The sequence below is a fragment of the Eurytemora carolleeae genome, unplaced genomic scaffold (genome assembly GCF_000591075.1).
Source record: "Eurytemora carolleeae unplaced genomic scaffold, Eaff_2.0 scaffold75, whole genome shotgun sequence".
NCBI classification, from domain to species: domain Eukaryota; kingdom Metazoa; phylum Arthropoda; class Copepoda; order Calanoida; family Temoridae; genus Eurytemora; species Eurytemora carolleeae.
The window spans coordinates 334,139-356,719 of NW_019396178.1; the positions used below are offsets into that span (position 1 = coordinate 334,139).

The 22,581-nt window shown below is 33.5% G+C and overlaps 2 protein-coding genes across 2 annotated transcripts; both read left to right on the plus strand.

Moving 5' to 3' along the window:
• Positions 1-2,869: 2,869 nt before the first annotated feature.
• On the plus strand, positions 2,870-7,933 carry LOC111697331 (peptidyl-prolyl cis-trans isomerase sig-7-like). Its single transcript, XM_023467287.1, has 9 exons — positions 2,870-2,930; positions 3,364-3,462; positions 3,916-3,986; positions 4,326-4,435; positions 5,236-5,354; positions 5,604-5,696; positions 6,121-6,216; positions 6,517-6,656; positions 7,123-7,933. Exons 1-9 carry the CDS (start codon positions 2,874-2,876, stop codon positions 7,799-7,801), a joined length of 1,464 nt encoding a protein of 487 aa, XP_023323055.1. The 5' UTR covers positions 2,870-2,873; the 3' UTR covers positions 7,802-7,933.
• On the plus strand, positions 7,828-22,531 carry LOC111697325 (mitochondrial Rho GTPase-like). Its single transcript, XM_023467277.1, has 23 exons — positions 7,828-7,899; positions 8,141-8,231; positions 8,750-8,822; positions 9,008-9,076; positions 9,525-9,610; positions 9,761-9,922; positions 10,262-10,325; positions 10,882-10,972; positions 11,368-11,435; positions 11,672-11,799; positions 12,101-12,215; positions 12,710-12,757; positions 13,496-13,558; positions 14,652-14,730; positions 15,131-15,229; positions 15,355-15,500; positions 15,851-15,971; positions 16,554-16,669; positions 17,065-17,178; positions 17,639-17,721; positions 19,048-19,086; positions 21,868-21,981; positions 22,102-22,531. Exons 2-23 carry the CDS (start codon positions 8,146-8,148, stop codon positions 22,103-22,105), a joined length of 1,968 nt encoding a protein of 655 aa, XP_023323045.1. The 5' UTR covers positions 7,828-7,899; positions 8,141-8,145; the 3' UTR covers positions 22,106-22,531.
• Positions 22,532-22,581: the final 50 nt, after the last annotated feature.

Consider the following 22,581-nt stretch of genomic DNA (forward strand, 5'->3'; position numbering starts at 1 on the left):
GACACTTTCTGGGCCGAGCGCTGCGGCTAGGACAGGCTAGGGGGCCGAGCGCTGCGGCCACGGGTTAGGTTAAGTTAAGACACTTTCTTTAAGATCCATGTACACAATTGATAGGAGGGGGGCCTGGGGGGGGGGTCCAAAAATCGTTCTCAAGGAATATAGCAGCAAACAAATAAAACATGTACCAACATAAACACAGATATCCGACCTACGGTTTGACCTCTTCAAGATCTGTTAAGACTATGTATAATGTCATGTTTAGTTTTGATTTGATTTCAGTTGAAGGATCCTTTTTTGTAAAAGAATGGTATTACACCGTATCAGTAGTTGAGTAGTTGACCTCCAACTATTCATGACCTCCTCTAGAGGTCAAAATTTACTTTTACTGAAAATGGGTCGAGATCATATTTTTAATGGTGTTCTAATTCCATTAAAATGCACTCTTTTGACGAGAAATGATTTTTATGGTCTTTGAATATTATGATTTTATGTTATGATTGGAAAATATTATTGGTTGCCATGTAAGTTTGCCGGTTTGCGGAAATATGCCTTAAAATCTTGCGACTCTTCCTTGAAAGTTCTTCTGGATGCTTAGTATTTGATTTAAATCAAATCTTTAAGATATTACTTTTTCTGGTAGAACCATTTTGAGCACCTTTATTTTTGGTCATCTTGAAAAATCCAATTCCTTTTAGCCAATTTCAATGAAGTGTTACTAATGCTCAGGATAAATGCATTTCAGAGTTATACTACTTTACTATATGGAATTGGACGCGCTGAGGAACCCCATCAAGAAAACTGCTGTGGAGAAGAGAGTCACCGAAAATCAAAATATCAAGAACTTAATCATCTGTTTTTTACTTATATTCTGAATTTTTTACCCTTTGTATTTCGACTATGAGAGTTCTGTTTTTGTCTAGCTACTTACCTTATCCCTTGAAATCTTTTCGGCATTTTGATAGTTCGTATTCGTCAATCGTCAAAATGTAAGGTTTCATTTTCCGACTTAAATGCTTAATTTTTCCTGTTTTGATGAAAATTCTAAATTTTTCGTCGATTTTGACAAAGGTGAACTTGAACTTTCAAAATGCCGGCACTCTCATCAAAGGATAGGGTAAGTAGCCAGACAAAAATAGAAAAATTAAGCCTCTAAATCGAAAAATGAAAACTTACAGCGTATACCATTTAAGTGTGAATAGATGAAAATGTTCAGAAGAATTCGCCGATTTTGACGAATAAATGAACTTGAAATCTCAAAATACCGGCCCTGTATTCTAAGGATATGGTAAGTAGTTAGACAAAACCATGAAAATTAAGTCTGTCGAAAACTGACAAATAACACTAAAGAGCGACTTTTGAGTTAGAATAGATGATTTTGACAATGGAAGAAATTAAATTCTCAAAATGCCGGCACTCTCATCAAGTCTCTAAGTCGAAAAAAGAATTTACAAAGGATAAGGTGGGTAAATGGAAAAAAATCAGGATATGAGAAAAAAAACTTGATGATGAAGTTTTTGATATGTTGATTTTTTTGAGACTCTTCTCCACTGCGGTGTTCTTGATGGGGTTCCTCTGCACCTCCACATCCACAAAGTGAAGTAGGATTTCTCTGAAAAACATTTGTCCTGCCCGATTAGGAATTGTTACTTGACAGACTTGACATCATGTCTAAGAATCATGTCTTAACCTAACCTTACCCTAAATATATACTAATTTTGTTGAAAATTGTTCCGTTCTGGCCCCAGCGCTTGGCCCCTAGCTTGTCCTAGCCGCACTGCTCGGCCCAGAAATTGTCTTTACCTAGTCCTTACCTAACCCTGAAATAATACACACAAAAGCGTCCATTGACGGTGTCATGTGTGATCTTGAGTGTAATCACGAAAATCATGCATGGGAGAATGGACAGAATCTGTGAGGAGAATGGGTACTATGGTAAAGTGCAGTATGGGTTCCGGTCAGGCCGGTCAACATCAGACTGTGTGTTTATGTTGTTGGCAGCAGTTAGGAAGGCAAAAAGGAAGGGGCACACAGTGACCATAGCTTTTTGTGACATTGCAAAGGCATATGATTCAGTAAACCGCGAACTGCTTTACACTAAGCTGGACACCATTGGATTTGGTGGAAGAGTTAAGTCACTTATTCAATCTATGTACTATAATGACAGTGTAAGAGTAAGGATAAAAGGAGGCTTGACGGCGCCACTCTGGTTCACCAAAGGCGTTAAACAAGGGTGCGGATTATCACCCCTACTTTTCGCGCTCTACATGGCAGGGCTTGGAGAGAGTCTACATGCCATGAAGGAAGGTGTAAACTTCAATGGACAAGTGATATCGGCATTATTTTTTGCGGACGACTTGGTCCTGATCTCAAGGACAAGGGTTAGAGGAATGGAACGCATGCTGAAGGAGGTGTCAAGGTTCTGTAAAGGAGTGTATATGAAACTGTCAATTGAGAAAACAGTAATCCTNGGGGGGGGTTCAAAAATCGTGTACTAGGCCGAACCCAAAATGTTATTAACTTAGGATGGTTCAAAGAATACCGGGATCTGTAGATGAGTCCTAAGTTGGAAGTTGTTGAGTCCTGTTCTTTAACTTGGTGGCAAATGATGTATTATATATAGCGAAGAAGTAAAGCTAGTTTAATTTTTAATATTCAAATCCATATTTTTTTTAAAAATGCACAACATAACAGATTAAAATTACTATTTTATGTGGCATTCTAAACCATAAGATATATTGCAAAAGGTCAAAAAAAAAGCTCTTCACTTAATGCGATGATTGAGTAAAAAGATGTGGCGCATATTTGACTGCTATGCATTTTTGGTTAAATGATAACACAAAGTAAAAGTCATATATTTCTGTTGTTTCAGAAAGATGTCAGTCGTAATTGAAACCACTATTGGTGATCTTACCGTAGACTTATATACAAAGGTTAGATTTAACAAGATATTTCTCTAGTTTAACCTATCCTTAATAAAATACATTTGATGCTTGAAGATCGCGGTAAGAGAATTAAAAATCAGTTATTCTACCCTCTCCTCTAACTTATATAAGTATTAACTTGTTAGGAGGCCCGAAGGACAATTTAAAGAAATGTTATTGAATGAGATAAAGGCTTCTCTCTCTCCCTAGTCGCACCACAAATGTTTACAAAGTGTAAATAGAAGTTTTATCAATTAATATATCTGTTTTTATAATAAATAGTGTTAATTTTTGGTGCTAAATATTTTGTATATATTATTATTATTATTAAAATCTATTTATTGTTGAAAATGCATACATCAAATACAATCATACGATATTTTGTAATTGTATTTATTATGTAGAGAATTGAAAATTAATTCAACACCATTAATTTGTTTAGGAAAGACCGAAGTCATGTTTAAACTTTATTAAACTGTGTAAACAGAAACGATACAACATGAATCTTTTTCACATGGTTCAATCAAACTTTATTGCACAGGTAAATTCTTTTTTACATTTTGATTTATGAGAAATGAATAAAAAATGAATGAAACCATTCATCTCGCTATTCCTTGACATCTTGCAAGTTGCTAAATAATAATATGGATAAATATTGTTATTTATATATATAAAGTTGTAATTTCTGTTTATATGTCCGATCATTACTCATGAACCCCTTGACCGATTTGCCTCAAATTTTTCGGGAGTACCACTGGAATGTTCTCAGTATAGTTTTGAGATTATTAGTTAAGTGGGTTCACTTTAACAGAAAAAATAGCTAAAATCGTAATTTATAATTTAGTACCCTGCTCAATGCTGGGTTATCAAGCTCGTTATGTATTTAAGTATAGATTTATATAATAAATAACTGAAAGGCCCGGCGTTGCCAGTGAAAAAAAATTGATTGAAATAAAAAGGCATTAAACGTTTTATGATAAATAAATATTTTTAGACTGGTGACCCAACAGGGACAGGTCGAGGTGGGGAATCAATATTTGGAGAGGTTTACGGTCAACAAGCCAGGTAGAAAATATTGAGAGATGTTTAAGGTCAGCAATCCAGGTAGGGAATATTAAGTGAGGATTATGGTCAACAAGTTAGGTAGGGAATAATAAGTGAGGATTATGGTCAACACGCCAGGTAGGGAATATTAGGAGAGGTTTGCGGTCAACACGCCAGGTAGGGAATATTAGGAGAGGTTTACGGTCATTAAGTCAAGACGACTTTATCAGCGAGGAAGAAAAAGAACTTTTGGCGAAAAAAATCCAATTAGAAAAGTCTTGAAAAGTCGACCATTTTGACAAATGATGCAACTTCTAGTTAATGTTAATTTTAAAATAATTTTACGTTTTATGCTTTCAGATTTTACGAGGCTGAAACAAATCCGAGGATAAAGCACACAAAGCGAGGCCTGATCTCAATGGTGAACTGCGGGGACAGTATGCTCGGCTCACAGTTCTTCTTTACTTTAGGTTAGTAAATATTTCTTTCAAATCCCACAATTTAAGGTTTTTTTGTAACATTTTTTAGATTTGATTCGTCCGTATTTTAATGTTATTTTTAGGTTTGTGCAGCAGGTAAAATAGAAGTCTTAGAAGTCTGTTTTTTTATTTTTATCCGGGTTTTATTATAGTTCAGCTTTCGGAAAAAAAAAACTTCGTGATTTCAAAAATATTTTCTTTAAAATCTTAATTTTGGAAAATTTTCTTAATTTTGTTAACTATGTTAAATAGAAACTAGCTGAATTGCCCGAAGTTATCCGTTTTAAATCGAATTTAAAAAAATAAAACAACCCATTTTGTCCAGCCGTTTTGCCAGCTGTAGGTAACAAATATACAAATATATATATATATGAGCTAAGAGCTTTATTATATGGAAGACTAGCTAAAGTGCCCGGCGTTGCCCGTGGAATTTGGAAAAAAAATCGATTTTTCAGCCTTTGTTACTCCCAGGGCACCACTGGGTTCTCTCCAAAAAATCAGCCCATTCGGTCCAGCCGTTTTGCCAGCTACAGCTAACATATTTACAAACAATTTATATGAGCAAAGAGCGTTATTATACAACAGATAAATTTAAAATAGTAACCTCTGTTTTGTTTGTATGTCCGATCATATCTCAGGAACCCCTTAACAGATTTCCCATAAATTTTGATCGGGGAACTCGGGAAGAAACATAGGAGTTTTGTTAGCTGGGTTTTAAGATTCAGTGGGTTCACTTTTTTAGTGAAAGTACAGTTTCCATGCTAATTATTTATTAAATGATAATATTCTAGGTGAGGAGTTAACTTATCTGGATGGGGAGCACTGTGTGTTTGGAGAAGTAGTAGAGGGCTGGGAAACTCTGGAGAAACTTAACAATACTATTTGTGATCTTTCTAACAGACCCTACCAGGTAAAAATTGCAGGGGTATTTATTTTCTGGAAAATTCATCCCCCCCCCCCCTCTTGAATCTCCTTGGAATCTTTAAGAGGAGCGGACATTTTGAAACGATTAGAAAATAATCTTCTGGTAGATAATTGGTACTTTTAATAATCTTCTGGTAGATAATTGGTAGTTTTAATAATCTTCTGGTAGATAATTGGTACTTTTAATAACTTTCAATTATCTGAACAACCCCTTTTATAAAACTGTTTGTCTCAGGATATTCGAGTAACACACACCGTTATCCTTCATGATCCATTCGATGATCCTCCAGGACTAGAACCACGGGATCATTCTCCAGAACCTACTCAGGTAACTATTAGAACCACGGGATCATTCTCCAGAACCTACTCAGGTAACTTTTAGAACCACGAGATCATTCTCCAGAACCTACTCAGGTAACTATTAGAACCACGGGATCATTCTCCAGAACCTACTCAGGTAACTATTAGAACCACGGGATCATTCTCCAGAACCTACTCAGGTAACTATTAGAACCACTGGATCATTCTCCAGAACCTACTCAGGTAACTATTAGAACCACGGGATCATTCTCCAGAACCTACTCAAGTAACTATTAGAACCACGGGATTTATTGATTTATTGATTAACTATTTTTGATTATTTTATGTTTACTGGAAGTTTCTGGAAATTCTTTCATATTCTTGAAATAGCCATTCGATAAATAGATTGATATTGATTTTTTTTTTGACTGATTGATTGATTGATTGTGTAGGAAATGTTGGCTAGCTCAAGGATAGGTGCTGATGAGGACATCAACGACTACGCCGGGAAGACGGAGGAGGAGATCAACGAGCTCATCGCGACAAAGGTGATAAAAAGAAACCCTTAAATAAAAAAACTCTAAACTACATATTTTAACATTATTAATTAGCAACTGGAATTTACTTATAAGTTGAAATTTTCGGGTCTTTTTTTAAAGATCGAAACAGTCCAGTATGTAGGACTCTGTATAAAAAAAACATTTTGACAATTTAAAAAATACATTTGCTCTAAATAAGTTTCCTTTTTGAGCATTCATTTATAATTTAAGAACCATTCATTCGTTTATAATTTAAAAACTTAAGATAAGTTCCGTTAAAATTGAAACGTAACATTTCTAATATTCTAGGAAGCTAACGCTAGAGCTACCATACTGGAGATGGTTGGAGACCTTCCTGACGCTAATGTTGCTCCACCCGAGAACGTTCTGTTTGTCTGTAAGCTCAATCCTGTCACTAATGATGACGATCTAGAAATCATCTTCTCAAGGTTAAAAAATATTTGTAACTAGTCTTTTAGGGCGCTTTGCGCCCATCTTATATTATAACTTTAAATTGTGGCTTTATCTCTGAGTAATCTGCTCTTTGTACAGTATAAAACAAAAACAAAAAAGTTTGCTGATTTCATAATACTTTTTCATGCATTTTCAAAACTTTTAAAATTTTGATCATTCATCAGGGAAGGGTTTTCCCGAGGTTACTTGAGGCCCCGCACAAAATTTGGGCCCGATTGGTTCGGCCGTTTTGACGTGTATTGGATACAAACAAAGAGACAGACAGACGAGCTAAATTTATATAGATCATTGATATGGTAGACATTTTCTTTTTATCTTATAAATAGAATTGGGCTTTCAATTTTTTTTAATGCTTATTTCTTTGACTAAAAATTGTATGCTGTGGAATAAATTTAACTTTGTTTTGCTTTTTATCCCTTGAAAGTACAAGTTTCTGTTCAGGTTTGGGAAGATTGTCTGCTGTGAGGTGATCAGAGACAAGAAGACAGGAGACTCCCTACAGTACGCTTTCGTCGAGTTTGACAACCAGGCCTCCTGCGAGCAGGCTTACTTTAAGATGGACAACGTCCTCATTGACGACAGAAGGATTCACGTGGACTTCTCCCAGAGTGTGTCGAAGTACAGGTGGAAGGGTAAGGGTCGGCTGGAGGTTATGGATGAGAAGAAGGGAGGGGGGGATTTAAAGAATGAAATACAGAAAAGGCGACAAACTTCTCCCTCTCGGCGGCCTGCACGTGCACACTCTCGGGAACGCTATGTAAAACATAGATCTCAGATCCGCGAACGATCCAGGGATCGTAGGCCTGAACCTGATCGGCGACGGGAAAAGGAGAATGTAGAAAAGTCAAAAGACCGCCGACGGTCCAGGTCTAAAGATTACAGAGATAAAGATTATCAACGATCTAATGATCGTGTTCGACAGCGATCACGATCAAGAGACTTAAAGGATAAACGACGTGATGTCCGTGAAAGATCCCGAGAGAGGCGAAGATCTGTGGATAAAAAACGAGAACACAAAGATCGATCCAGGTCTCGAGATATGAAGAGAACAAGTGACAGAAGAGATGAAAGAAGAATAGAAGGAAAAACAAAACATAGACGGGAAAGAAGTTATTCTTGAAATATATAAAATTGTTTCTGCATTTCAGATTAAAAATGGTCGCTGAATTCAACATAGTTAACTCTCTTAAAATGTGTGAACCACTTAATGCTGAACAGGCAACGTCATGAATAAATCTTTTTTTATGTTTTTGCTAGATTTTAATACTCTGAATTTAATTAGTTTAACTTGTTTTTTGTTTTTTTAACGAAAAAAAAACAAATTTTTCGCTCTCCGAAAATATTAAATATTTTTCCCTGGTTCCATGCAGTTAAAAGCAAAAAATTGTAATATTTTTGTGAAAAAAAATGCGAATCTTTCAGAAGAAATCTATAAAAATTTGTTAAATTATTTTTTCAGCTAGAATGAAAAAATGCCGTGAGGATGTGAGAATCCTCTTAATCGGGGATAGAAATGTCGGGAAAACGTCGCTCATTCTTTCCCTTGTCAGGCACAATATACGTACGATCTTCATTTCAATTTTGAGGGTAGAAATGGCGGAAATATTTGTTCTCATGCTATGAATATTGCACTTTCATTGCTATGTAAGGCATAACATGCTTTCAATCATTCGTTTAAATTTGTTCTCTCGTTTAATATATTATTTTTTCTCCCTTTGTCAGGCATAATATGGTTTCAATCTTTTATTTCAATTTTTATGATTGAAATGTCAGAAACATTTCTTCTTTTATTTAAAATATTGCACTTTATTCCTTTGTCAAGCATAATATGCTATCAATCTTACTTTTCAATTTTAATGGTTGAAATGTCGAAATCATTTCTTCTCTTGTCAACGTTATCATTTAATGCGTTTGGTCAAAATTACTTAGGTTTCAACAGCGACATTTAAAACCTTAAAAAGCAGTCAATACAAAAAAAGGATCCCTTGTCTGAAGAAGGCTTTTTTTGTTAATATAAAGGAAATATACCCGTAATAGAAATCCGGAAACTCTGATTGTCGTATATTAGTGAGGAGTTTCCTATTGATGTAGCCGCCAGAGCCGAGGAGATTACAATACCAGGAGATCTTACTCCAGAAAAGGTCGGATACAAACTCAAGGATTTTCTTAAAAATCACCCAAATTTTATTTTTTAATGAAAATTTTTGTGATGAACAGAATTTTTCAATATAACAATATCCAATAAAAATTTCTTGGGGAAATTGATAGTTTAATTTGCATTTCATATCAAGTTTTTTTTTCAAGTTTTTTTATTGTATTTACTTAGGTTCCGACATGTATAGTAGATTATAGCAGTATAGAACAAACAGATAAACATCTGGAGGCAGAACTTGAAAGGNATATTTCTCATTAAGTTACATCGATCATTTTAAATAAAAATGCTGTCGTCGTCGTATGTTAAAATGACAAACCATTTAAATATGGGCAAGTAAAATTTGCAACTGCACGCTTTAAACCTTTATCTGATCAATAATGGTTAAGATATCCTTGTTTTTTATGTCGGTTATCTCATGTATTCTTAAGCAGAAAAAGCTCTTAAGGCTCGATAATGCCAATAATCCCTTTAAACATCAATAAAAAACTGTATATATTTAAAATTCGGTGTTAAAGATGTTCCAAACCTCACAGAAAAAAAGATGTTAGTTCCACATTTTTGAAAATATATTTCGGTCTGGGTTGACCCTTTTCAGTTCTAGAGAGTTTTTTTTTGCCATGAAGATTTAAAACAAACTATATATCATTTAGCAAAATGAAAAAAAGATCAAAATAACGATGAAATTTTTAGAGCTGATGTAGTGTGTGTAGTTTATGCTGTAGATGATGACGATACACTGGATAGTGTTACAGAACATTGGTTACCATTACTCAGGTTTAAATTTCTTGATAGAAATATTAATTTCTTATTTTTTTTTTTTTTTGCAGACCAAATGGGAGGAAAATAGCAAGCAATCCCCCCCCCCCCCCCCCCTCCTCTCCTGATTTATTTTTGTAAAGTTTTTTAGTCGAACAATTATTTTAGGGTGACATTAGGTGAGGATCACAAGAAGCCTGTAATCCTGGTGGGGAACAAGGTTGACATGATCGACTACTCCACCATGGAGGCCGTTATGCCCATCATGAACGACTTCGAAGAGATCGAAACTTGTGTCGAGTGCTCAGCAAGAAATCTCAAAAATATTAGGAATACGTTCAAAACTTCAAAGAAGATATTTTAAAAGAAAACCGGAAATATCATTGTTAAAACGAGTATGAAAAAGGTTTTTAAATCTTAACATTTATCATCCTATTCGAACAAAGAAAATAGTAAAGTTTTTAATATTGCTCAATTCTCTTTTGTAAATGACAAAAATTGACTTAAAATATATAGAAAAAAACTTGTTACAGAAAAAAGAACGATCACTAAATGGTCTTTTAAAGCGTAATATTTAAGATCCTAATTTGAAAAAGATTAGATTTTTAAAGACTTTTTTAATATTGCTCTACCCTTTTTTTGTTTTTCTTGACTTTTGATCTGACTTAGTGAAATGTTTTACTTTGCACAAAAAGCTGTTCTTCATCCATCAGCACCACTCTGGAACTATCAGGTAGCAATCAATCAATCAATCAATCATTCATTTAATTAATAAAATCAATTGTTAAATTAATAAAATCAATTATTAAATTAATAAAATCAATTGTTAAATTAATAAAATCAATTATTAAATTAATAAAATCAATTATTAAATTTATAAAATCAATTATTAAATTGATAAAATCAATTATTAAATTAATAAAATCAAATTTTGATCAATCTATTAAAACACCAATCTATTAAATCATGCAAACAACCAACCAATCTAACTCAATGCTCAATCAAAGTTAGCTCAATTTTAATTCAAAATTAAAGACTTCGTGAATACATCGTTTTAAAATAAATCAATTAATTACTCGCGCAGCTAACCGCATCCAATTAAATTTATTTGATGAATTGAAGGAAAACTAAAACTATATTTCGGTAAAGTTCAAATATTTCAAAATCTGATAATCAACATTCAGAAAAATCATGAAGATCTGAAATATCATGACAATAGGATTAAAAAATAATAATAAATCAAACCTTTATATGATTATTCTCTATTACGAATTGCTTGTTAACACTAGGAGAAGGATTTAACGGATCCTTGTAAGAAAGCGCTCTCCTACATCTTTAAAATATGTGATATGGACAACGATGGAGTTATGTCGGACACAGGGAGGAGCATCAAACATTAAACTTAATTTTTTATGAGGGGTGCATATTTTTCGGGAAAATAATTTTCCTCCTTTGCTTGCCTGTCTGTCTGTCTGTTATGATTGTTTGTCTGTTTATTACCAATAAACGTCAAAACGTCTGAACCTATCGGGCCCAGATTTTGTGTGGGACCTACCCAGGGAAGGTTTATGGATGCTCAAAATATTGAAATGTCTAAAAGTTTTTGGTTATTGTAAAATATTGAAAATGCGCGAAAAGTGATTATTAAATCCGTGAACTTTTTTGTCATTGTTTCATGAGAAAATGCTCACATGAAGAGCAACAATTAAAGGTTTAAATACAAGATAGGCACGAAGCGCCCTGAAAGCCTATTTCTATATGTTTGGTAATCCTAGAGCTGGCCAGATTTCAACGGAAATGTTTTAATATGGATTTAGAAACAGGAACACTGGACAGTTTAAAGGTATGCGGATACCACCATTAAAGATAATCAATTAATTTTCAGCGCTACAAATAAGGATATCTCAGTCAGTCTTGATCAGGCTAATACTGTACCGTTTTAAATTGAACATGCCATTTTAAGGTTATGTTTACTCTATAGTCCCTGTCTTAATCACAAAGATATTGAAAACTGAAAAAAAGTTATTGTTAACTATCAGCCTTGCATTAATAAAGAAAAAACTAAATGGTTTTATTTAGACGGTTGTTCAGAAGAACAGTTCGGATGGAATCCTTAACGACGGTTTATCTCTTCAGGGTTTCATTACTCTCAATAGTTTATTTATACAGAGGGGTAGACATGAAACCACCTGGACTATACTCAGAAAGTAAGGATATAATAGTTTTATTATGATTTGTTTTCTATAATGCCTTGAGGACGAACGTGATTGCCACAATTTACTAGTATGGCAGGATGTTAAGTTATATAAGTGTATTTCGGAATTTTTGATAATTTTATGGAATAAATAAAAGTTGAACTCCAATTGACATTTTTTAATACTTTTTACCCCAATATTCATTTATAATATCCTCAAAAAAATTTGTTATCAATAGAAACAGTAAAAATTAGTTTGAAAGGAGGGGACGGGAGATGATTCTTGAGCAAATTATTTACCCATGATTGTATAGGTTTGGATTTGCTGATAATTTAACCCTTGACCCGGAAGTACTTATACCGCCTGTACTTCCTGTACCTGGCAGTACAGCAGAGCTTACTAGTGCAGGCACAGATTTTCTCCTTCAGGTATAAACTGAACGTTACTGAACACACTGAACACTACTTAACACACTGAACGTTACTGAACACACTGAACACTACTTAACACACTGAACACTACTAAACACACTGAACACTACTTAACACACTGAACACTACTAAACACACTGAACACTACTTAACACACTGAACACTACTAAACACACTGAACACTACTTAACACACTGAACACTACTCAACACACCGAACACTACTTAACACACCGAACACTACTTAACACACTGAACGTTACTGAACACACTGAACACTACTTAACACACTGAACATCAATAAAACCCCGTACATTTTATCTCCTTTTGTTAACAATATTTTAAAAGCTGTAAAAAATGAAAATTATTTTTAATATAAAATTATGGACTCCAGGCCGTAGCTGCACGGTTTGGTGCTGTTCCCTGGAGGTAGTCTTGAGGTCCTACTTTGGGCTCCATTTCAGATTTACGCTTTATTTGATTTCATTTTAGATGTTCAGTAAGTTTGACAAGGACAAAGATCAAGCTTTATCTCCACAGGAATCACATATTCACGGATTTTTCCTAAACAGTTTTGAAAATTCTGACCCTTAGCAACAGTTTTGAGCAGGACCATAGACCTTGTTTTGTTCTTATCCCAACAGCCGGGATACAACTCCTTTATAAAGTGAGAATTTTAAGAGTTTGTCGACATATTTGAGAATATTATCCATGTTAAAAAGGAAGTATATGGGAATATTATCCATGTTGAATGGGAAGTATATTACGTTAAAAAAAAGATGTAAAGTTTGAACATCTGTAGTTTCGTTTCCTCTTGATTGGTTGAGAGATAGGTTTTCTTGATTGGTTGAGAGATAGGTTTTCCTTTTATTATATAAAGTTGTGATGTATTTGTCACACTTTTATGCGTCACACGCACCTCTGCCCCTTTAGTAAAAGTAAATTCAACCTATATGAAGCATAAAGTCTGACCGCGTCAACCTTGTTGCACCGGCTTGTCCTGTCCATAGAGCTAGGTACAGTACAAACTGGGACCGGAAAGGTTGACTTGGCTCGGAAATTCAAATATACTACGGCTGCCCGTGGTCAATAGTATCTCTGCAAAATACATTCTCATCATAAGCGCGTTTGTATAGCGTCCTAATCTTCAACAGAGAGAATTAATAAGTGTTGCCGGAGGGACATTTGTAATGTTATGATGAACCATCCCTGATAAATATAAAGCAGGAAGATAAAGTTTATTTTCCTCCCTGTTGAATATGGTTAATGTCCCTGCAGGAGCTGGTCAACCTATTCTCTACATGTCCTAGTATGCCCTGGGGTCCACAGGTCTACCACCAGGTATAGGACCTTCCTTGATTTTCAGGAAATTCTACCTCAGCTTAAAGGGACTGAAGACGTAATTTCTCGTCACCTTTCATTTGTAGAGTGGCATGTCTCATTAACATTAGTACTCTTTAATCTCTATATGATCAAGGACAATGGACATGCTACATTTGAATTTACGTCTCCTGTCCTCAAGTCTATATATCAAATTTAATTTTTTGTATTTTTTTAAACATTTGTACTATTAAAAAAAAGGGAAAATTATTTGTCAAAAAAGTTTGTCTCATTTATATGCACAATAACTTCTCTACATAAAGGGACCGTTCACTTATTTGGGTAATTTGAGGGTGAACTAAATAGCCTCTCAGCCATTCATTGGTATTTGTCTTACTTTTCAAAGACACCTGTGTCCGGAGAAATAGCCGATTTTTGTTCAGAATTTCAGCGTTAAGGTATGATACCTTTGCATTTACACTATTGATGCTTGTTGTATAGTCATGGGTTAAAAACTTCAAATATTAGATAAAACTGTAGTATCTAATAGTTTTTTATCCTTAATTTTTTTCATGGTTATTTGAAAAATTTCAAAATATAACTTATTTAAACATTTGAGGGATTGATACGTTTTCACTACTTCATCAGAAATCCCCGAGTTGGAACCTAGGAACCAGTTTGAAGGAGAGAGAAGGTCGTCTTAGTATAAACATGTTAAATCATGTTTGAACATGAAATACATTAATTTCTTGTTAATTCTAAAATCTAAAGTTTTTATATTTTTCATAGAATGGCTGACACATGATTCATTGGAATATGAAAATTTATGCATTTTATTGGACTGCTACTACAAAAAAAAAACGTTTAAATAGTGTTTATGTAAAGGTATCATACCTTTGCGCTAGAATTTTAAGTGATATATCGACTATTTCTTTCTATCGATATATTTTGAAAGTAAGACTAATACCATTGAATAGCTACTAGGATATTTAGTTAATCATGATCCAAATAAGTGAACGGTCCCTTTAAAGCTTTTCTTAACTATTTCTCGGAACGAAAAATAGACAGGAAAGATGTTTAACCTTTTTGTGATGAAATAAACAATTTTTTCAAGTCTATAACCACAGAACGGGGTTGGATAGGACTACCTGGATATGTGGCTCTATGGCATCTTACAGCATTAACATCTCCAGGTTCATAAGTTTTCAAGAATCAATGTTGGGGGGGGGGGGGGGGAGGATGTTCTCTCTTACAGAAATTTTTTCGAAAATGCTGGCGCTGAACGCAATCTTTCTCAAATTATTTACAACTACTTTACAAGGAAGTTCAGTGAATTTTAGTTTACCAAGGGTTCCCAAGACCAATTTTGCTCAAAAAATATTCAGATTGCATCAAAATTCGCGAATTTTTTCACGAAAACTTCGCAAAACGGGCGATTTTTTACTTAATAGTCCCAAGGGACCTTAAGTAACATAACGTCCCTATGGTGGGGGAATCATCGGTCGGTAATGTTGGTTAAAAGGTATTAAAATCATTTTTCAACAGATACCACTACATCATCCTCTATTGATTTATTTATCAATTTCTAATTAGAAAAGTGTTGTCAGCTCCTGGCTTACCTAGGATATGATTACCATTCTCCGTCTACCCCCTTAACATACCCAACCTTTACCAAATCTTTAGTATCAATGTGTTGGTCAATCGACTGCCATTTATTAGTGTAATGGAAAGTAAGTCAAAATTATATTTTTTTCTTATGAATTAAATGCATTAAAATTTGAAGAAGAAAAAACAATTTTCTTAGTAGCCATTCCCAGCAATAGATTATTTTTTTTCTGGTATGCAACATATACATGTTCTTAAGGACAAAAAGAGTGATGTTGCCAAGAGACAGACAAGTAAATCGGTCTATTCTTGTCTTGTTGTGGGCCCCAGGGACGCGGGGAAGACGACCTTCTGTCAGGTATTAAAGTCTAACAGTTTCTAACCGTAGCCCAGTTTCTTAGTCGTGCTACAATGGTTTATTGTATCTTTTTATCTACGACGTTTTGCTGGATCATAAGCTTAGTGTAACTATAGGAGCGCAACTAAGAAACGATCTAGGGTATGCCTTTTTTCTTCACGGAAAAAACTTTCATTTAATATGTTAAACAATTATTTTTTTACATTTAAAAAGGATTGTTTTCTCATCTTTATAAATCAATCCGTTTTATTAAGTCTGCAGGTTATAATTTTTAAATAGATATATTATACATTCAAAATATACCATATTTCTCCTCCCTCCGTATATCTTCTGACATGATATTTATTTAGAGATTCCTTGGTAAGAAGGAAGACGACGTGTTAAGTATACCTCCCTCTGACCTACCCAGCTGTACTGTCAATACGGTCACTGTGTACGGTCAGCAGAAACATCTAGTCCTTATTGATACAGGTCATTTACAAAAGTGTGTGTTATTGTTTATATTTGAGAGCGCTCACCCGATGGCGGTCTGGGTTCTCCAAATAGGGGGGGGGGGCTTTCAGATCTATTTCCTGATATTTCTGATGCTATGAATGAAAAAAGGAACCGTCCAGTGTTGTGTCTTTGTAATTTTAAGTGACCCATCACTTCAAGAGATTTATGCTCTATTCACTTCGTTACCATTCAAATTTTTACTGAGCATTTTTAAAAATGACTTGTGACTTTGTGCGTCAGAAACAAGGGAGAAAATTGACAGAACTCTAAATATTTTCCAAGATAGAAAACGACTGTATCTTCCCCATTGTTATTCAGATAAAGGTTGAAAGGGTACTGTTGTTAATCGGACTGTAACTCTTCAAATTGAGGGTCACATAAATTCTTTGATTAAAAATTCAACCTCATGGTAATTTTTTTTTTTCAAGATTATCCTTTTTTGTTTTACGTTCCTTTTTTGCGAAAAAAGTCATTCGTTGAAAAGCTCATTATTATAAACCGTCAAATTGGAGTCTGGAAAGCATTTACAAAACAAAAAGTTTTAAAATCTTGTTTTAGACGTAACCTGTGCGCAGGACAGCCTATCCCCCCAGCAGACCGGAAGTGACGTCATCTGCCTCGTGTATGATTCATCCAATCCTAGATCCTTTGAATACTGTGCCAGAATATATCTGGTAAACAAATAAGTACCACCATCCCCTACGGCTCAAAAGTGCAATACAGTTGTTGAAGGAATAAAACGAAATCTAGCCTAAGCCACAGAGTTTTTGGTGTATATCTTCATTCATAAAACCCTCCATATGAGTAGAAATAAACTATTAACCATATTCTAGAGATATTTTGCTACTACCCAACTAGCTAAGCAGAATTAAACTATTAACTATATTCTAGAGATATTTTGCTACTACCCAACTAACTGAGCAGAATAAAACTATAAACTATATTCTAGAGATATTTTGCTACTACCCAACTACCTGTGCTAGTAGAATAAAACTATAAACTATATTCTAGAGATATTTTGCTACTACCCAACTACTTGAATAGAATAAAACTATTAACTATATTCTAGAGATATTTTGCTACTACCCAGCTACCTGTGCTAGTGGTAGGAAACAAGAGTGATAAAGGAGTTGTGAGACAAGATTATATTCTTCAACCTGAAGCTTTCTGTGCTAAACATAAGGTATTATTACAAAGGACTAAGCAGATTATTTATTATTTTTAAATCAAAATTTCTAAAAATAAGTTCTAAACCTGGACTAGTACTTGGACTAGGACTAGAACTACGACTTATAAAATCTAGTACTGGACTAAGAGTCTAACCAGGACCAGAACCAGAATAGTTTAAGGCTCCAGTCAAGATTACAATCTTTTAAAAAATGGTCTTTTTGTTCATATCAAGCTAAAGTTATTTTAACGTTTGGTTAAAAATCGCCGGTTTCTAGCTTAATCTCTTTTTCTATAGAGCTATAGATAAGGAAAAGAACTAAAGTTAAAAAAAATCTTTATGCTACCATACAAGTCTACTTGGCTGTAAAATAAAATCTAGACGTTGCAAAGTTGTACCAGTATTTCTGAATATGTTTTACCTTTTCTCTTATTATTAATTATAAATAGCCATTAAGTAAAAAGTGTTTGTTTAGCTTCCACCTCCACAGAAGATGTCAACGATATCTAGTCAGAGTAAAGAAATATTTGTCAAGTTGGCTACTATGGCAGCCTTTCCGTAAGTAAAAATGATAATAATGATTATAATTGACAATGATAATAATAATAATAATAATGATAATAATGATAATAATAATGATAATATTTGTCAAGTTGGCTACTATGGCAGCCTTTCCGTAGGTAAAAATAATAATAATGATAATGTATGATAGTAATACGGAGTACTAATAGTAAAGGTTGTACTAATAATAATGATAGTATAATGGTAAAAGTAATAAATAATAATGATAATGATAAGGAGTTTTGTGGTAATAATGATAATTATAATGATTATGATTATGATAATGATAATAATGATAAAAATGATAATAATGATAATAATGATAAAAATGATAATAATGATAATAATTATAATAATGATAATAATAATGATAATAATGATAATAATGATAATAATATTGTGAAAATCCGCGAATTATTTTTTGTTTTGTTTTACGATGTACAGTGTACACAAAGAGAACATGTTCACAACTAATTTAGAAGATGGGCGCGAAGCGCCCTCTAAGGCTAGAAAGAAGGGCGCGAAGCGCCTTGAATTTCTAGTAATAATAAAAATACTAAAGATGATACAGATAACAAAAGTAATAAAGATAATTATGATGATTATGACATTAAAAAAGTAGCATATAAAAAATATTGTATTTGTGTGGCTTCAATTTCCACTGACTAAGTTTTATATCTTTTACATATTTCATTCATGTTCGGAATAAACTTCATTTAAACGAGAATTCAGTTAATAAATATGTGTTTTCCTGGAATATTTTAATCTTATGAAAAAAACGTCTTCAGCTTTAATCTTACAAAATTATATTTTAGATTATTCATGTTTGAAAAAATAGTTAACCTTTCTTACTAAATAGTAAACAATAAAGCGAAAACATCAAGCTTCTTAAAAGATTTTCTACGTAGAAATACTAATTAGAAGATGTTCTTTGTTATTAAAACAATAGATCCATTTCATGGAGCATTTTTAAAATTACTTTACAATTGTGTTCAACCCAATTAATTAATGTAGAGCGAACTGAGTCTAAAACCAAGGAACGGAAAGTTACAGCTTAAATGCGGCCACGGACCACTTCTGATTTAATCTAAACCGCAACTTATAAGCTCGAATATTTAACTCGTCGAATTCGGGTTTAGGGTTAAATTGAGAAAGGCTAATATTTAAGTATCAACCCATCATTGTTTTTCAGAAACTTTAAGCTGAAGCTTAAAATAATTCAAAACTCACGCATTTTCTAGTTTTAGACTCTGGCGTCCATTTTGAATTCTTGTATGTGATTTTTGTCATTTTATATTTCTTTAATATACATTTTTACCGTAGAAGATTCCAGGCTGCTTGGATGTTGTTCTACAGAGGAAGGTGATTATTCTTATTTTCTCTTATTCTGTTAAACATTTTTAGTAATTTGCGGCGCTTGGTTCATGCGCTCATTCTGAAGAACCCGGCAGGGGCCTGGATTCCAGATATTAAAAGGTTGGAGAAGATTGCACTTGTACCGCGTGGTTTACTAGACATTTTTATTTATGTGCGAGACTTTAAAAACTATCAAGAATTTCTGACATGCCACGATATGACAATTGAGTTCTGGTTTCTTCATAAGATAGTTCTCTGCAAAAGCTAAAATATCATGTTTCCAAGGAGATCTATAGGCTTGCAGCTTCGGGGAATCATGCAAAAAGCAATAAAACTCTGTTTAATCTGTACATGCGTTTCTAAAGTATTATTCATCATGGGTAACTTTGTATCTGACAGCTTAGACATCTTATGTATAAGAAGCATGGGATTGGAAGTGATTGATTAAAAAGCTTCAGAAGCTTTCCCGTTACAAAGCTGGACGTTGTAACGTTTTACTAACTTCCCCTTAACAAGGATTTTGTGGTTTGATTAACATAATATCGTTATTCATCCATCATTTATTTTCATTAAAAAAATTATCTGCATAATTACAGGGTGGCCAAAATATACGGATTGTACGGTTTTTATTTTTTAGCCCTAAAATTGTACGGATTTTACGGATTTTTAGCCTGGAAATACACATTTCACCCCTTTTTTGACTCATTTCAGCAAATTTACATGAAAATCTTGTCAAAAAAAGTTGGATTTACTTGTTTTCCGCATTCTAATTAGGTTGGTTGATTGTTGTTCGAATTGACAATTAACATTTATTCATAGTTTTTCGAGAACATTGATTTTTTCTAAAACGCTTAAACAAACAAACCAATCCCAATGAAGAGAAGTAAAAGACTAAATGCCATAATTATAGATTTTAAATGTGTATTGTATTTATCCTGTTTCTCCTCTCATTCTCATCCTAATTTACTTGTTTCTCTTCTCATTCTCATCATAATTTACTTGTTTCTCTGCTCTTCTCATCCTAACTTACTTTTTTCTCCTCTCATTCTCATAATAATTTACTTGTTTCTCTGCTCATTCTCATCCTAACTTACTTGTTTCTCCTCTCATTCTCATCCTAATTTACTTGTTTCTCCCTCTCATTCTCATCCTAATTTACTTGTTTCTCCTCTCATTCTCATCCTAATTTACTTGTTTCTCTTCTCATTATCATCCTAATTTACTTGTTTCTTCTCTCATTCTCATACTAATTTACTTGTTTCTCCTCTTATTCTCATCCTAATGAAGAAGTTTAAACCCTCACACATGAACAATTGAATTTTGATGTGTTTTTTTTTCAAAAATGGTTACATTTTTCTTAAATGTACGGTTTGTACGGATTTTTTCATAAAAAATTGTACGGATTGTACGGATTTGTTCTGAAATTGTACGGATTTAAAAAAAAAAAATTTGGCCTCCCTGTAACTATCAAATTTTTTAATACAGAGCGTCCCATATCATATTAGATTATCACCAATCTTTAACACCAAAATAAACCCTTAATACTCGAAAAACTTATCATTTTCCGCAAGAAAATTCTTATATAAGCCTTATATTATTTTTCAAAATGATTAATTCTAATTAAATTTTCTAATTAGTCCCGAAAATCGTAATTTAGACCCGTTCTCGGTCTAATATGATGTAGAACACCCTGCACAATAAAACACAATTTGCAAAAAAAAGCTTATTTGTTTTAAGAATAGATGTAGTCTAATATAAAAATCTTTACATTTTTGTAAATCTATTTACTCTTTCCATAGTGAAAAAATAAGTGTAAAAAAATCACATTTTTTTATTGTCATGGGTTCTAATGTACATGGGTTCTAATGTACATGTATACAGTGTACACAGACACATTTCACCCAATAAGTTGATTTCAAGCTACTTGTAAAACTACCTGCCTGTTACCATCATTAAATAACGGTGTAGGACATTTCCCCAGCACAACTTCCCCAACACAATTTCCCCAGTCACAACTTCCTTAACAGAAATTTCCCCAGCCGCTAGTTTCCCCAACACTAACTTCCCCAGTCACTAATTTTCCCAACAGCAATTTCCCCATGCAGTAAAATTCTTGATTTCCCCAACAAGTAAAACTCTTGCATAAAATGAAATAATTAAAATATATTAACATTTTTTACAAACTTTACATACTATATAAAATTACACATAACTGAATTCTCAATATATGGCCGAGCTTTGGCTCAGGAAATCAATTTTTTCCATGGAATTGTAGTTGTACTCATACTTATTGGGATCCACCAGAACATTGCTCTTCTTCGAGGAAAGTGTATAAACTGCCAACATTGTCGACTCTAATCCAACTGATTTTTTCACATTCAAAAAGTTGCGAATTTTTATTTTAAAATTGCGCATTTGTTCATTGGAATAATGTTAAAAACGGAAATATTTGATATTTTACTGCATGGGGATTAGTTGTTGGGAATTTTGCTGTTTTACTGCATGGGGAAATTGTTGTTGGGGAAATTGCTGTTGGGGAAATTAGTGATTGGGGAAATTGTTGTTGGGGAAATTGGTTGTTGGGGAAATTGCTTGTTGGGGAAATTGCTGTTGGGGAAATTGCTGTTGGGGAAGATGTTTCGGGGAAGTTGCGCTGGGGATCTAACCTAACACCAAATATACATATGACGTTTTTCTATTCCACAGTTTACAGCTCTTATAGTTGTGAATATTATAATATTTTAAAAATCTTAATTTAAAAGATCTTATTAGTTTTCTTTGTATCAGGCACTTGAAGCAGTTGGGACTAGGAGGAGAGGATTCTGCGTATATAAAATTCACCCTGGGGCTCGCAATTATTGCTCTTGGAGGAGTTTTTGCATTTAGATACTTTTCCGCCAGGTATATTTTTAGATTTAAAAGGATACTTTTTGTGTTTTCAAGTGTAAGATCAAATCGTCTGAAAATCTCAACATATTATAGACATGTAAATATTTTTCCTACACTTTTTTTACTTTTCAGATGAGAACCCAGTAAGAAGAAAGGCTGGCGTAGTTTCAAGATATTCGTAATCCTCCATCTTTTTTCTGTTCCAAATTACAAATGTAAAATGCCATTCATAAACTTGTGATCTTGCACAACAGTAGCCGCAAAACAATACTCAAGATATTTTTTTTTTTTTTAAGCCAAGACAGCGGACATTAGTTCCATAACGGGGTTAATGACATTGATGGTTAGAATTGGGCCTAATCGTGGTTTGAAACTAATGTCCATCGCAATAGTAAGAACTGTTATGAATCTTAATCCATAATTTTTAATGAGCTTCATTGTCCTAATTTATCTTGCCATGATAATTCCATTCAGTTGTTTTAATTCATTCTAGAATGTTTCGTGATATTTTATTTGATATTAGATTTTCACTCTTGCTTAAAATAAAATTGTTAAAGTTGAACCCTGAATGGTCAAAATTTCAGCTTTGTGAATCAGCCAAATTTTACTGAA

Excerpts from the sequence above, each read along its gene's own strand:
- LOC111697325 (XM_023467277.1), top strand. The coding sequence starts at position 8,146 with ATGAAAAAATGCCGTGAGGATGTGAGAATCCTCTTAATCGGGGATAGA. Across the intron at positions 11,436-11,671 it reads GAACACTGGACAGTTTAAAG|ACGGTTGTTCAGAAGAACAG; the intron begins GTATGCGGATAC and ends GGTTTTATTTAG. Across the intron at positions 15,230-15,354 it reads CAAATCTTTAGTATCAATGT|CAATAGATTATTTTTTTTCT; the intron begins GTTGGTCAATCG and ends AGCCATTCCCAG.
- LOC111697331 (XM_023467287.1), top strand. The coding sequence starts at position 2,874 with ATGTCAGTCGTAATTGAAACCACTATTGGTGATCTTACCGTAGACTTA. Across the intron at positions 3,463-3,915 it reads AATCAAACTTTATTGCACAG|ACTGGTGACCCAACAGGGAC; the intron begins GTAAATTCTTTT and ends AAATATTTTTAG. Across the intron at positions 5,355-5,603 it reads TTTCTAACAGACCCTACCAG|GATATTCGAGTAACACACAC; the intron begins GTAAAAATTGCA and ends TGTTTGTCTCAG.